At 33.9% G+C, this 13,607-nt stretch overlaps 1 protein-coding gene across 1 annotated transcript in view; it reads left to right on the top strand.

Moving 5' to 3' along the window:
• Positions 1-13,607, top strand: part of KYNU (kynureninase) — a 106,378-nt gene that overhangs the window by 64,930 nt on the left and 27,841 nt on the right. Inside the window, 2 exon segments of the mRNA XM_082465092.1 lie at positions 3,719-3,817; positions 4,605-4,678. Coding sequence (XP_082321218.1) covers positions 3,719-3,817; positions 4,605-4,678 — 173 coding nt within the window.

The raw sequence follows: 13,607 nt of genomic DNA on the forward strand, positions 1-13,607 counted from the left end.
CATAGTTTGGGGACTGACTGTAAAGCCAGGTGACACGGTGGCTGAACACCGCTGCTGTGCTTGTATCAATGAGAGTCTGAGCAATTGTGGGTAATTTTAATAAACATCTGTTGAAAAATATTTGATTTCTAGTTTTAAAATTACATAAAGTATGCACTCAAGGGTGCGGTCTGTTTTCACACATTCATATTGTTTTACCTACTCTTATTCGTAAAATAATGAAAATGTTAATTAACTGCATGGCTATACAGAGGTTTTGGAGAACTATTAGTTTTTTCTTTATTTTTAAGATGCTGCCATCTAGCGAAACTTTTGTAAAATCCCTTTGTGATGATCTCATGCAAGTTTGTATCTTACGGTCATTTCCTAAAAACAGTCACATTTTAATAATTTATGTTCTCTGCCACCCATGGGGAAAGAATTGTACATGCATTAAAACATACTGTAGGAGCCACAAGTGATTATTTTATATCGTGCCACAGACGTGACCACAGGGCTTTTAATAACAGGATACGGCAGGTGAAGTTTCATAGTTTCTTCATTGTGCCACTCTTTATAAATAATTGATAATAAAATAAAAGTGCTGCCTTTTTATTCCTTGAGTTTTCTAAGAAAAGTTGTGTTGTAAAAACTTGTCTAAGAGAAGTTAAGTTGTAAAAATTTCTTCATAAAAAAACTTTAATTGGAGGTGTTGGTGAGAAAAAAGAGAATTTTAAATTCAGAACTTTTTTCCCCCAAATTTAATTTCAATATTAAAAGTGTATCTTAAAATACAAACTAATTGAATATACGTATGTGTCTGTATATATATCTATTGAACCTAGTCTGCAAATCTAAGTTTTGATGACCTCTAAATCTTGATGGAGATTAACTGTATTTCTTTCCTATTGCTCCAAAAATTTGTGTTAGCATGAAGCATCTGTCATATTTTTATGACATGTATTGCTCATTTTTTGTTTTAGAAACAAAATACCTGTAAGAACTTTTTCTTTTATGATGTTCTAGCTCTGGCCACATTACAGTGAGTAAGGTTTCTAATTAACTGACTCTCCAATATATTGAGTTTTCTCTATGGAAACCAATGCTATAGGGCAGGTGTCAGCAAATCTTTTCTGTAATGGGCAAAACAGCAAATGTTTCAGACTTTTTTGTTCATATGGTCTCTGTTGCAGTGATTCATTTGTGCTTGCAAAAGCAGCCATAGACAATATCTAAACAAATGAGATTGTTGTGCTCAAATACAACTTTATTCATTAAGAACAGGTCATGGTTTGCATCCCTCTGTTCTGGGGAAAGTACCTGTAATAGCAGTTTGGGGTTATTTATTCTTAAGAGGTGTTAGAACAATATAAAATTGGTCCCTCTGCAATTATTTACTTCAAAAACTTCAATCGATAGATGTGTTTCTTCGAAGTTGCAGGAAGTCTACAAGTTTTAAGAATGTGATTATTATGTTTGCTCTTACTAAGCTAACAACAGAAGAACTCAGAGGTAAGACATGTTTGCAAAGTGAACTATCACCCCCATTTAACGATCAGCATTTTAAAAATTTTATGTCATTAACTGAGACAGAACAGAGTCAGATAGTAAGAGACTGTTAGGGTCTCAAGTCAATGTACAGGAAGAACACAGTATAGAGTCAAAAACAGCATCATTTTTATGGGTCACCTTTGTGTCAGCTGATCTAGACAGGACTTGGTTGCAGGGATCCTGCTAATCTCAGCTGAGGTCACTCATGCATCTCTGGCCAACTAAGAGAATGTGGGAGAGTAGAATCCAGGCTGAGCCCAGGGGAGGATGACTCTGATCCACAATTTTTTCATCTTCCATCTGGGCCTGTAGGTTGGCCGAAGCAAGTCCTTCTCATATAGGTGGTAGAGGGCAAGAGAGAGCAAGCCTCATCACTCAAGTGATTAGGAGACTCTCTTTGTATTGTATGTGCTGATGTCCCTTTGCTCAAAACAAGTCACCTGACTGATCCCAGTGGCGGAGAACTGCACCCTGTTCGCAGTGAAGGAACTGAAAAGTTACGTGGCAAAGGACATGGATACAGGAAGGGACGTAGAATGGGAACCACTAAGGCAATTTACTACAGCATGAATATACTTGATCAAATTAAATGACATGATGTGGGATTAAGTGATAAACTGAAAATTTTATTAACTCCTTCAGGTTAACAGGATATACTAAAGCAGCAGTTCTCAAACTTTTTAGTAATGCAAACCTTTTACATTCTTAAAAATCACTGATCACCTCAAAGAGGTTTTAATATTGTTTATATATATGTCTATCTATATTTACTGTATTTGTAATTAAAACAGAATTTTAAAATACATTTACTTATTTATTTTAGGACAAAAGTGGTAAACCCATTACAATTGACATAAATAATATATTGTTAGGGAAGCAAAACTGTAGTTTCTAAAAGAAACAATGAAAGGAATGTTTTATATTTGGCAGATATTTTATATAGATAGAGAGATCTTTACTGTTTGGCTTCATAGATGGCAACTGGTTTTATATATCTTCTGCATTCAATCTCTTGATTTTTTTTTTCCTTTGTGAAGCATAGGAATAAAATTGGACCTTGTACAGATATATATTTAGAAAAAGTAAAAGTAGTTTAATAGCTTTTTCAGTTAATTGTGAATATTCTTTGATACTACACCAGAATTTGACAAGTGAGAACTTCTTGGGAGTTGTGGTATGAAATGTGAAACCAAATCACTGATCTTTCTATGCTTTGCTACATTAAAATCCATTGGCTGATTTTTCGTTTTGAATAGATCTTTTATCCATGCATGATATATAACAATAAGCGTTGGTCATTTGGAAAATATTGGTTCATCGTTATGCATATTTTACAAATATTGATATTTACATATTTCAGTATATGTTCTTTTTAAGATTATATATTACTTCTAAACTCATCAGAAATATCTTTAAATACTGGGAAATGGTCATATTCATAAAAGTGGATACAAGTTTTCCAAAATTCTGCTTTATCTTGGTAACTACTTTTTTCCTTGGCAACAAATCCTGTGAGTTATTTTCCTTAAATTGACAGACTCAATTTTCCAAAATATATCTGTCAAATACCTAAGTATGACTTACTATTGTTTGTATATAAGTTGCTCTTTCATGCAAAAACGGTTTTCCAGTAAGCTAAAGTGGCTAATTCAGCTTGCAACTCAAATAACTGCGTAAGTGCATTACTTTGAGACAACCATCCTACTTCAGGATATGGTCAAATGTCTTATGCGTAATTCCCACATTAAACTTAAAAATAGGAAAATTAAGATATTGAGATTTAATATAAATGTATTAGTTTTATACTTTTATCAAGGAGATATATAAGTGAAATTAACTTTTTCATGCTGTAACTGAATGGCTTTGACACACAATGACAGTACAAGCCTCCACAACCTTGATTTGTGCTGAGGTGCCAGCAATTTCACCCATCATTGCTTTTGCATTATCAGTGCAAATGTCAACACAGTGAAGAACGCAAAGAATGTCTTCTTCATGGTATGAAAATTGTTTTGACCTGAAAGGGTCTTGGGAATGCCTCGGATTTTGTGACTCACTTCGTGAGTCACTGTACCAAAGGATGAACTATATTTATGGTACAGCAGTGTGTCAAAGATTTTCTTAAATATACTGTCTTTACTATTTCAAATCATTAAGCAAATTCAAAATTTATTATGTTCTTCCCCAGGGTTGTTTGGTTGGCTTTGATCTGGCACATGCAGTTGGAAATGTTGAACTCCACTTACATGAGTGGGGAGTTGATTTTGCCTGCTGGTGCTCCTACAAGGTATCAACAAACTAGTTAATATATTTTTATTCTTTTATTCCACATTGACATTAATCTAAATGTAAAACTGGATCAGTGGCCAATTTTAAGTATTTGAATTACTTACCTCCATTTCTTTCATTACTGTATTTTCTGACTTTAGTTAACTGTAGAGTCACATGATAGAATAGTATAGGTTATTAAATTTTGATATTTCCATCCTCTATAGAATACTATTCCTTCAATTCCCTGGCTGCTCTGTAAAAGTCAGGAGGTTCTGGAAAAAAAGCTCCACACTTAGAACTTAATTCAAATTGATCTGAGTTTTTTGTTGATATGTTGTGAAATTTCTACATAAGTAAAGATAATTCTTATGGAATCAACTTTGTATTGACATTTGAAGACAAGTTAATTGACAGGGAGCATGGAAATAAAACCAATTTTATTTTAATTTAGGTGTTTTAAAAATATAATCTTTTATTATTATTTAAATATCTTGTGACAAAATAACTGAAATGAATGAGCTCTGAAATGAGATAAATGTCACTGGAACTGTTATCTACTAGTTGGGACAAAATTTGGCTAAAAAAGTAATAGCTATTTATTCTCGATTAATAATGCTATGTTTCATTTTTTTTCTTTAAACAAGGTAACTCCAAATTCTGTTTTATTATAAAAGTTCAAATAGTCACACATTCTGATCTTGTCAAAAGTTGGTTTCATAACAAAAAAGTCAAATTATTACATTGTTTACTTTTGTCATACATATTTAGGTAAACCCAAACAGTTTAATTTATTCTCAATCCAGTATTTAAATACAGGAGCAGGAGGTCTTGCTGGTGCCTTTGTCCATGAAAAGCATGCCTATACAATTAAACCTGCGTAAGTACTATCTTTAGATTCTTCTTTGGTGATGAATAAATAAATTTGCATTAATAATGTGCTAAATTTACATAAGCTCTTTAAGATGCTATCCAATAAGAATCTGGACTGATTATAATTATTTTACTACTCTATGAACAATGATATGCTTTAGCGGAAATAAATGGTTTCCAAAGAGTTCACTTGGTTGAACAAGAAATTTAATCACAAAAGGGAAGCTTCAAGGCTAAAAATGAGTCCCTGTAATCATGCAGAGCAGATGGTTTAATGCGAACAGACCACTTAACTTTTTTTCAAAAATTAGACTTTAGAAAATTTCAGGTTTCTCACATTGATGAATAAATCAAAGGCAACTAGAGCTGTGCCTAATAGAGCTTAAAAGTGGTATGTGATTATTAAAATTACATCTACCTTTAAAGCTGGAAACTTATAAGATGGTCTTGTAAGGAGTATCTTCTGTCCTAAAAAATTTTATAATCCATGAAAACTGAAGAAGCTGAACACTGAACAACAGACTGACTACATAAAAAGAAATACTTTTCAATTTTTATATAGCACTCCATTTTTTTAGAGCGAGTATAAATGCAAATGTGATACACCAACAAATTTACACATTTTTATTTGACTGGGGAACTCTTAAGTGTTTCAATTTTTTTTATCTGGTATGGAGATAAAGAAATAATATTCTGTAAAAAAAATCCTTTCAAAGTTGTATCAGAGTGTATGTGATGAGGAGACTGTCTAGACTCCTAATAGGTAATATAATAACATTTGATTAGTTCTCTGAATCTTCTCAGTCACTGGCTGAGTGGTATAATCGTTATAAGAATTGAAACTGAATTAGTAATAAAGCTTGGAGCACCTCACATTTTTGAGATTCTGTGCATATAAATCTTACAAATTTAAGATGAGTTTCTATAGCTCATTTAATTATGTCTAAAATTTCCGCAAGATTTTAAAGGTTTAAAATTAAATAGAGCATTTTTTAGGCAAGTATTTTGTTAGGCAGACATCTTCCTTGAGTATATTGTCAGTACATTAGATTTCTCCCCTTGTCCCAAATTCTTTGAAAAGAATATAAAGCGTATATTATATTATAGGAATACCATACATGTTTTAAAAGCTCTCTTTTTCATTTTTAGCAAACCACATTGACAACATTTTACCTAGCATAAGTGTTTTCCATATAGACAGTATATAAGGTATTGCTTGCCTTTGTGTGAAGACTCACTACCTTGAGCATTTCCAACTCTCCACTTATTTAAATTGCAATAGAGGAATCAGCAAAGGGAAGGGAGGGTGTAGTAAGTAATCTACAAAATTCTAGAGAATGCAAGTGTTAGCAGTTTAACTGATTTTACAGCATCTCTATTGCACTTCAGATTTCTTTCACCGTTATTTGCCCTTCACGGATGAGGAACAGGAGAGGGTGGAGGGGTTGTAGTGTGTTCGCATGTGCCTCATCTTGTAGAATCCCAACATCCTCTAGACCCAGTAAGCAATTGTTAAGTCTACGCTCCCAGGAGAAAGACCATGCAGACAGACCAGATTTACATTCTAGCTTGATCACTCACTTGCAGGTCCATAACCTGAAGAATGTCCTTGACTTCATAGTATTTTAGCCTCTATATAAAGATAACATCAGCATCTACCTCATAGGCAATTACTGTGAGATTAAAATGGGATGATGCATGTAAAGCACTTAGCATAGCCACTGAAGCATGATAGGTGATCCATACATGTAGGCTAAGTATTTTGTTGCCTCAATGTGAAGTTGCATGTTAACTTGTAGAATTTTGCCTAGTAGAGATCATTTGTCTCAAGCAGGAAACATAGCCTTAAAGGTTACGGCTTGTGACCTTTGGGACATTAAACCGTTTTGTACCTATTGCCAAGCTCAGACTGACCCTGTAAGTCTCTATTCTTTGAATTCTCTCTCATACTGGCCTCACTATCTTAATTGGCTCCCTTGCTAATTAATGAGTTGATTGAGATCTTTGTATGTGTTCATTTTATATTTGTATGAGAACCATGCTATTAACTTTTTTGAAACTTATACGTTATTAACTATTGTTGCATTTTAACTATCTGGCTTTGGAGACTGATGACTCAATTCAGTCTGACTCATGTAGCCCTTCTTACAGGAAAGACTGTTTGTTGCTGTTTCTTCGTTTGTTTGTTGTTAAAGCTTCTTTTTATGTGATATCAGAGGGACTAATTCCGATGGTACCAACTTCTACCCTATAGTGGAATGTAACTGCTGTTTATGTTGTAAACTTTGTCAAGTAAACTTTGTCGCTTAAAAAAGGGTGACATCTAGTGGCTAGACACATTATTTCAAATAAAGAGTACATATAACTTTTCCTGGTCCATTCGTCCTTTATCAAGTATTTTTTAAGTATATATATTTAAATCATTTTTTATTTTATATCATTTGACCCCATATTTATAGTGCAATGACTGTGTAGTCAAAGCCTTCGATAAAGAGGTAGGACAGGACGAAGGTGGAAGTTAGTGAGGGGCATTCTAGGTGCATGGTTAAACATAATGCATAAATGTTTATCAAGGCTGAGAAGAAGGGCATTATGGGAGTGGCTGGTCTACCTGCTGTAGTGAGTGGATCCCAGAACATGTAATCCTGAATTCTAAAAGTGTAATATTCATTATATAATTTCAAAGTATCTTTTATATGATGTTCCCATTAGCGACTGGTAAATTACATCTGTACCAAGAAATTTCACTTCCTTTTGTTTAAATAGGCATTTTGGCCATTGTTCAAAACTGATGGTGACCTAAGACTTTTTCCAAGAACCTTTGCCAATAAAAAGAATGAGTAGAGGCCAGAGGCAGTCCACTGCATTAAGCATTATAATTCAAGCTATTATTCTCAACTAGAATTTGACCTTTTCCTAGTTTATCATCACTTTTTTTCATTCCAGTGTCATACTCTAAACCTTGTCTGTAGCTAAGAATTATACAAAATTAGAAATGGTTGTGAGTAAATGTCATCTTGTGTCTTTTTCCTTCAGGGCTGACTTCAATTTAGTCTACACAGTTAATTACTGCCCTGAAATATGAAGGAAAATATTTTAATTATAAGAATTTGACAATCAGAAATGTATCACTTTAAAAAAAGTACTTCAATATCTTGAATTTTTCTTTTTAACTTTATAAGTGTTGACCTTTCTGATAGACTTTAGATCAATAGTTAACCTTTTGGTTTTAGGGAATTCAAACATATCTGAGGACCATAAAAAGATTCTTCTGTTGAGAGCCCATAGACTGCAATTCAAGACACCACCACCCACCTCTTCTTTTTTTTTTAGAGAGACTCTAGCATGAAAACAGGAGTGGATTATGTGAGCTATTAAGATTCCTTCTATGGCTTACTTTTTCACCCTGTCCAATGAAATAACACATACAAGAAAACTGCTGTTCCTCACTTTCCATGCTGGTGTAAAAAACCTCCAAATGGTCTCATATAGTAAATCTCTTGAAATGCTAGTTTCCCCTACAATTTTTTTTTTTTTTAAGTTTTCTGAGTGGCCAAGAATGGGGCCTACTGATAATTTTTTTTAAATGCCAGAATTTCAAATCATGCCAACACATTTCCATAAACAGCTAGAGGTATTTGATTGAAGACTTTAAGTAGAGATAACATTTTTAAGGCTTTATTGAGAAATTGACTCATCTCCTTTATTATAATAAGTCATTTGCAGGTTAAAAAGAATCAATAGAAGAGGCTGGCTGACAGTGCATGGTTAAGGCATATTTTAGAACTCAGAAATGTAGGTTATTATTATTATTAGGGAACTTAAAAAAAGGGGAACAATATAGGAAAACAACATTGTTTCCTATAAAACAATATAGGGAAGTCTAAGAAAGGATAATAATAAGCATCAAGAAAATTTAGAAAAAAAGACAAAAAATTATAAGCATGTACCATGCTTGCTTGACCCAACTGTACAATTAACGTTATATGGAGAGATCATCTAATGCACATTTGTTCTGGGGAGTGCTGACTTGATATATGTGATTCTACATACTTCTCCAGGCAATACTGGAGAATGCCATAGCCCAAAACTCATCTATAATTTAAACCTTGTTTTGGTTTCTGTGATTCTTTCTGACTTACTACTTATCACATCCTTGTCTACTACCTGCATAAGGTCTTGTTGTTAAATGCTGAGAGAAAAAGGAAGTGTAGGTGTGTGAATTCACAAGACTCCAAATGCTTTCAAATGGAACAGGCCAGTATCAATAGATTTCTCAGTGAGAGTTTTCACAGAATCCCTAGTTGATCTATGACCTAGACCTCCCAGGGCATCTGTTCTACCTATTTAGCATGTTTCTGGAGTTAGATGTTCAGTATGAATTAACATGGATGACTTCTCAGCCACAACTTCCTGCCCTATCAGACAGCCATATTAAATGTACTTGGCCATCCCCTTTGTCCTTAATGTGTACCTCCCACAGCCCTAATCTTCCAGTGTACCACTTTCTCTTGCTTCTGCTCCAATGTATGTGATTACTCTTCTATATTTTATAAGGTTTTCTCTTTCACTTTTTCATTGATTCTCTCAATGCCTCAACCCTTGGTCCTCTTGCCCAGGAGTTTCTCATCCACAGTCATTATGTCAACAACAGACATTTGTAGAAGACACCAATTTGCATTTCCAGCTTTACCACTTGCTTACTTTCTAGCCCTTACTTTCATCTGATTGCAAACTGCAAGAGTTCCTGATTACCAAAGCATTATTCCAGTCCCCAAAGATATATGACAATGTAGGAAAGCAAAAACTGTCATAGTAGGAAATTTTCACTAATGAACTACCCACTTATAAAATTAGCCTTTTCTAAACACCCTTTCCCAATTAGTATTAGCATTTATCTCTATGTTATTATAAAAAAGTTTGGACTCTTGCTGATTATAGAATGTTATAAGCATAACACAATAAAAACTTAATGCAAATGAATTGTAAAGTAAAATTTTTCAAGAGATTCAGGATTTCATGATGCAAGTGATACTGAAGAACTGCTGAATCACAAAATCATGGACAATGAGAATATGTCAGAGTCAGAACCATTAACAGATGAAGTAGACGAAATTAGACACGGTACTTCAAAAGCAAATGACTAGAATATCAGGGATTAAAAAGAAATGATGAATGCTTCAAAAATTTTGTGGAAATGATCATCTTTATGTTCATGCTAAACAAGTTAAATACAGGGCTTCCCTGGTGGCGCAGTGGTTGAGAATCTGCCTGCTAATGCAGGGGACATGGGTTCGAGCCCTGGTCTGGGAAGGTCCCACATGCCGCGGAGCAATTAAGCCCGTGAGCCACAACTACTGAGCCTGCGCGTCTGGAGCCTGTGCTCCGCAACAAGAGAGGCCGCGACAGTGAGAGGCCCGCCCACGCACCGCGATGAAGAGTGGCTCCCGCTTGCCACAACTAGAGAGAGCCCTCGCACAGAAACGAAGACCCAACACAGCCAAAAATAAATTAATTAATTAATTTAATAAAAAAAAAAAGATTGTAGTTTGCTCTCACATTTGTTAAAATACACACAAAAACCCCCCAATTTATTATTCTTTTTAATAATTAGCATGTTATAATTTTAATGTAAGTTTTGTCAAATTATAAATTAAATTTGTTTTACAATTTAAAATTTTATTTTTCAAGAGCATCTCAATCAAATCTTTTATTATGTTTTCCTCCATTATTTACTAAAAAAAGTATGGTTTACTGTTTTAAAATAGATGTATTTTAAACGGCCTTTTCCCAGTATTCCATTTGTAATCAAATAATGAGGACTTCCAGTATATCCATACATCTTTCCAATCTTAGGAATTAAACATGATGAACCTTCCATTTTATCCTACTCCAAAATGAGTGTCCTTTCTAAGGTGCTCACTGCTTTACCAAGTAAAGAGAAAGCTCCTGAGTCAATAGAGGGGGCACGAGCAAATATAACCAACATATATTTTTGTACAAGAAACTTTAATAGATAGAAATAAATATAGGATATTGCATATGATTTTTAAATCATACAATCTATTTGGAGAGATGCCATTTCAATAGCTGAATAAACAATTTAAATGACAAGTAACACAGGGATAGAATATGTGCCACAAGGCAATTTCTTAATAATTGCTGGGTGAATTTTCAGATATTGCCATAGGAACAGTGAAGGAATAGATAACTTTAACCCAGAGCTGCTTTGGAAAAGCTTGAAGAAGTTGGTGGTGAAACTTACAGATACAATTCCTCTGCAAAATGGAATGCTATGTTAACTAAGTGAGTAAATTTTCTCTCTGTTACTTTGAAAGCTGAAATTGTTGCCTATGAGGGAGATTTCACTTGATTAGTTTCATAAATTTAAGGAAGTATAAAGAAGAAAGAATTACTTAAATGACATTTCTTTAAGGGATATGTCAAGTGATCTTTTTCTTTTTATACTCTTTACTAGAATTTTTACGGAATCTGAGTTATTGACTTAACATTTAAAAGTCTGCCGATTATCATAAAATTGCTCTTTATCTCTATTCTACAATATTTTAGATATTATAAACAGTGGTAAAATCAAGTATGCTTCATACTCTTAGTTCCAGAGCCATGCTCACGAGTGGGTTATACCTATTGTAAATCCTAGTCCCCAAAGCCTCATTGTAAGGGATCCAAAAGAAGACAATTTGATTGAAGAAAACTCATTTATGGATTCATGGCATATAACCTATACCTGTCTTCATTCAGAAACCATTTTAGATCAATAACTCTAAAAGGATCCCTCATCTTCTTGGCTTGACACTTTTTTACTGTGCAAAATCATCTAGATAATTTTCGCGTGTGAATTTAAGCTGGGATCATAAAAATAACGTTTATGCACTGAGGCATGATCACAGTTAAAAATAATTTCAGTAAATAATCTGATTTTCTCAATTTAAGAGATAAAGGAATCCTGGCTCTTAAAAGAAAACCAAAATAGTAATCATCAGTATAAAAAGATACATTAAAGCCATTGTTGCTTGCAAATCACTATTCTCAGATAATGATGACATAAAGATTAATTTGAGAAAACTGAAGTCCTTTGAAAACTCAAAATTTATTTTCTCTTTGAAAATTGCAGACTAGTGTCCCTGGAGATATATGAGGTCAGTGAACCTTTTAAACACAAAAAGTAAAACTTGTCAAAGAGCTTCAGCTCTTGTTTTAATTACTTCAAGTTTTGTCTCTAAAGTAACCTTCAGAATCTGCAAGGGTTTTTAATATAAACTATGAAGAGCTATTGCTAAACTTTTATTTGTTCTTGTTGAGAAAACACATGTATCCATCTGACTCTTTACGACTGTCAAAACAACCACGGTGCAATGATACATGTTGTGTGGGGCAGCCTGGGAAACTGCTCATCACACACAGACCCACTGGGTCCCGGTGCTTCCAAGACTGAGCTGTGCCAACTTCACAGGCCCCAGGAATACTTGGAATGCATTACTCAGAACGGAGGTCTGAATTCCTAAGATCCATTTTCTCTTTGGTCACTTGTTTTTAACTCCACCCCAGAGGAGAGGGTTTGATTGAGTGGGAGTTATCCTTTTCTTTAGAATTGAGGTTTGTCTCCATCATGGTAAGGTCTTGTAGAGATAGCTTGCCTTCGTTCTCTTATAAATCCTTGCTCCAATCAGATGTGGTCAGAGTCTCAGAAGATTTGGCACAGGCATGGAAACCTAGGCAGAAAATGCCCATTTGATTCTTTTTTTTTTTTTAAGGGGGCCTGTGATCCTTGTGAGAATTCATCTTAGTATGTCCAATGTGATTGTTTGAAAAATTGACTAAATTAATTCTAAATGTTTAAGTACAAGGACATTGTCCTTTTGATTTTCCTTTACTTTCATAATCCACAATGCCCAAGAAAATATTTTTAAAATTTTGTTGTTGGATATATAGCTCTTTCTTTACTCTCAGCATAACAGACAAACCATCTTCTAGCATATGGAAGCATTTCTACTTTGCAAGGTATTCTGAAGTGGGTATGATTTGCAAAATACTGTCAAATTAAATATGCATTTCCATATGCTTCTACAAAGACCAAATATATCCATGAAAACCAGCTATATACAACTTCAAAAGTCCTTCATGAGTATTTTAATCAACATTGCAAATAGTTCTTTCTAAAGTCGTAAATTCAGACATCTTCTTGATGTGTTTTGTGCTTTTAGCATCAATACTACCACAGATTATAAACCAATATTTTATAGTAATAATACATTTCAATAAATCATATGCAGAAATTTTTTCTTAATGAAGCTTTCACACCAAGAAAATATTGATTTAGCTCTTATAAGGACAGCATATTATTCTGAATCTTCAGGAAACAACTTTCATTAACCAAAACTTACAATAACAAGAAGTACTTTCTTATAACTATGCTTATCATACTGTTAGCTCACTGAACATATTTTAACAAGCCTCCTTTTGAGTAAGATTTGAAGATGTAACTGAATATGTAACAGAACCAAGTAAAGCACTCTATCTTAACGATATTTACATTATGATTGGGCAAATGAGTGGAGAAAAAGGAATTGAACCCCCATACATCCACAACTCCTTTCCAAACAGCGTTAAATCAGCTGACTTAGAACAGAGCAGAGCAATTGTGAATAGATGAATTTTTTTAGAAAATAGGAACTGATAAAGATCTTCTTTACTAAGAGTGAGTTGGTAATATTTTACCTGTCTAACGTCATGGCCATATTGAGTCTTATAATAGTCATGCTTAGGGACTAGTTGCTGACATCAAGGGATGAATGCACAATTCACAGGCTGAAACATCCTGTTTTGTCAAGATTTTTATTGTCACTAGCACCTTTGAATCTGCTTCTATCACTTAGCCATAAGTTTACTTTTCCTTCAAATATGCTGTTCACCAA

The sequence above is a fragment of the Balaenoptera physalus genome, assembly GCF_965194825.1.
Source record: "Balaenoptera physalus genome assembly, chromosome: 6".
NCBI classification, from domain to species: Eukaryota; Metazoa; Chordata; class Mammalia; order Artiodactyla; family Balaenopteridae; genus Balaenoptera; species Balaenoptera physalus.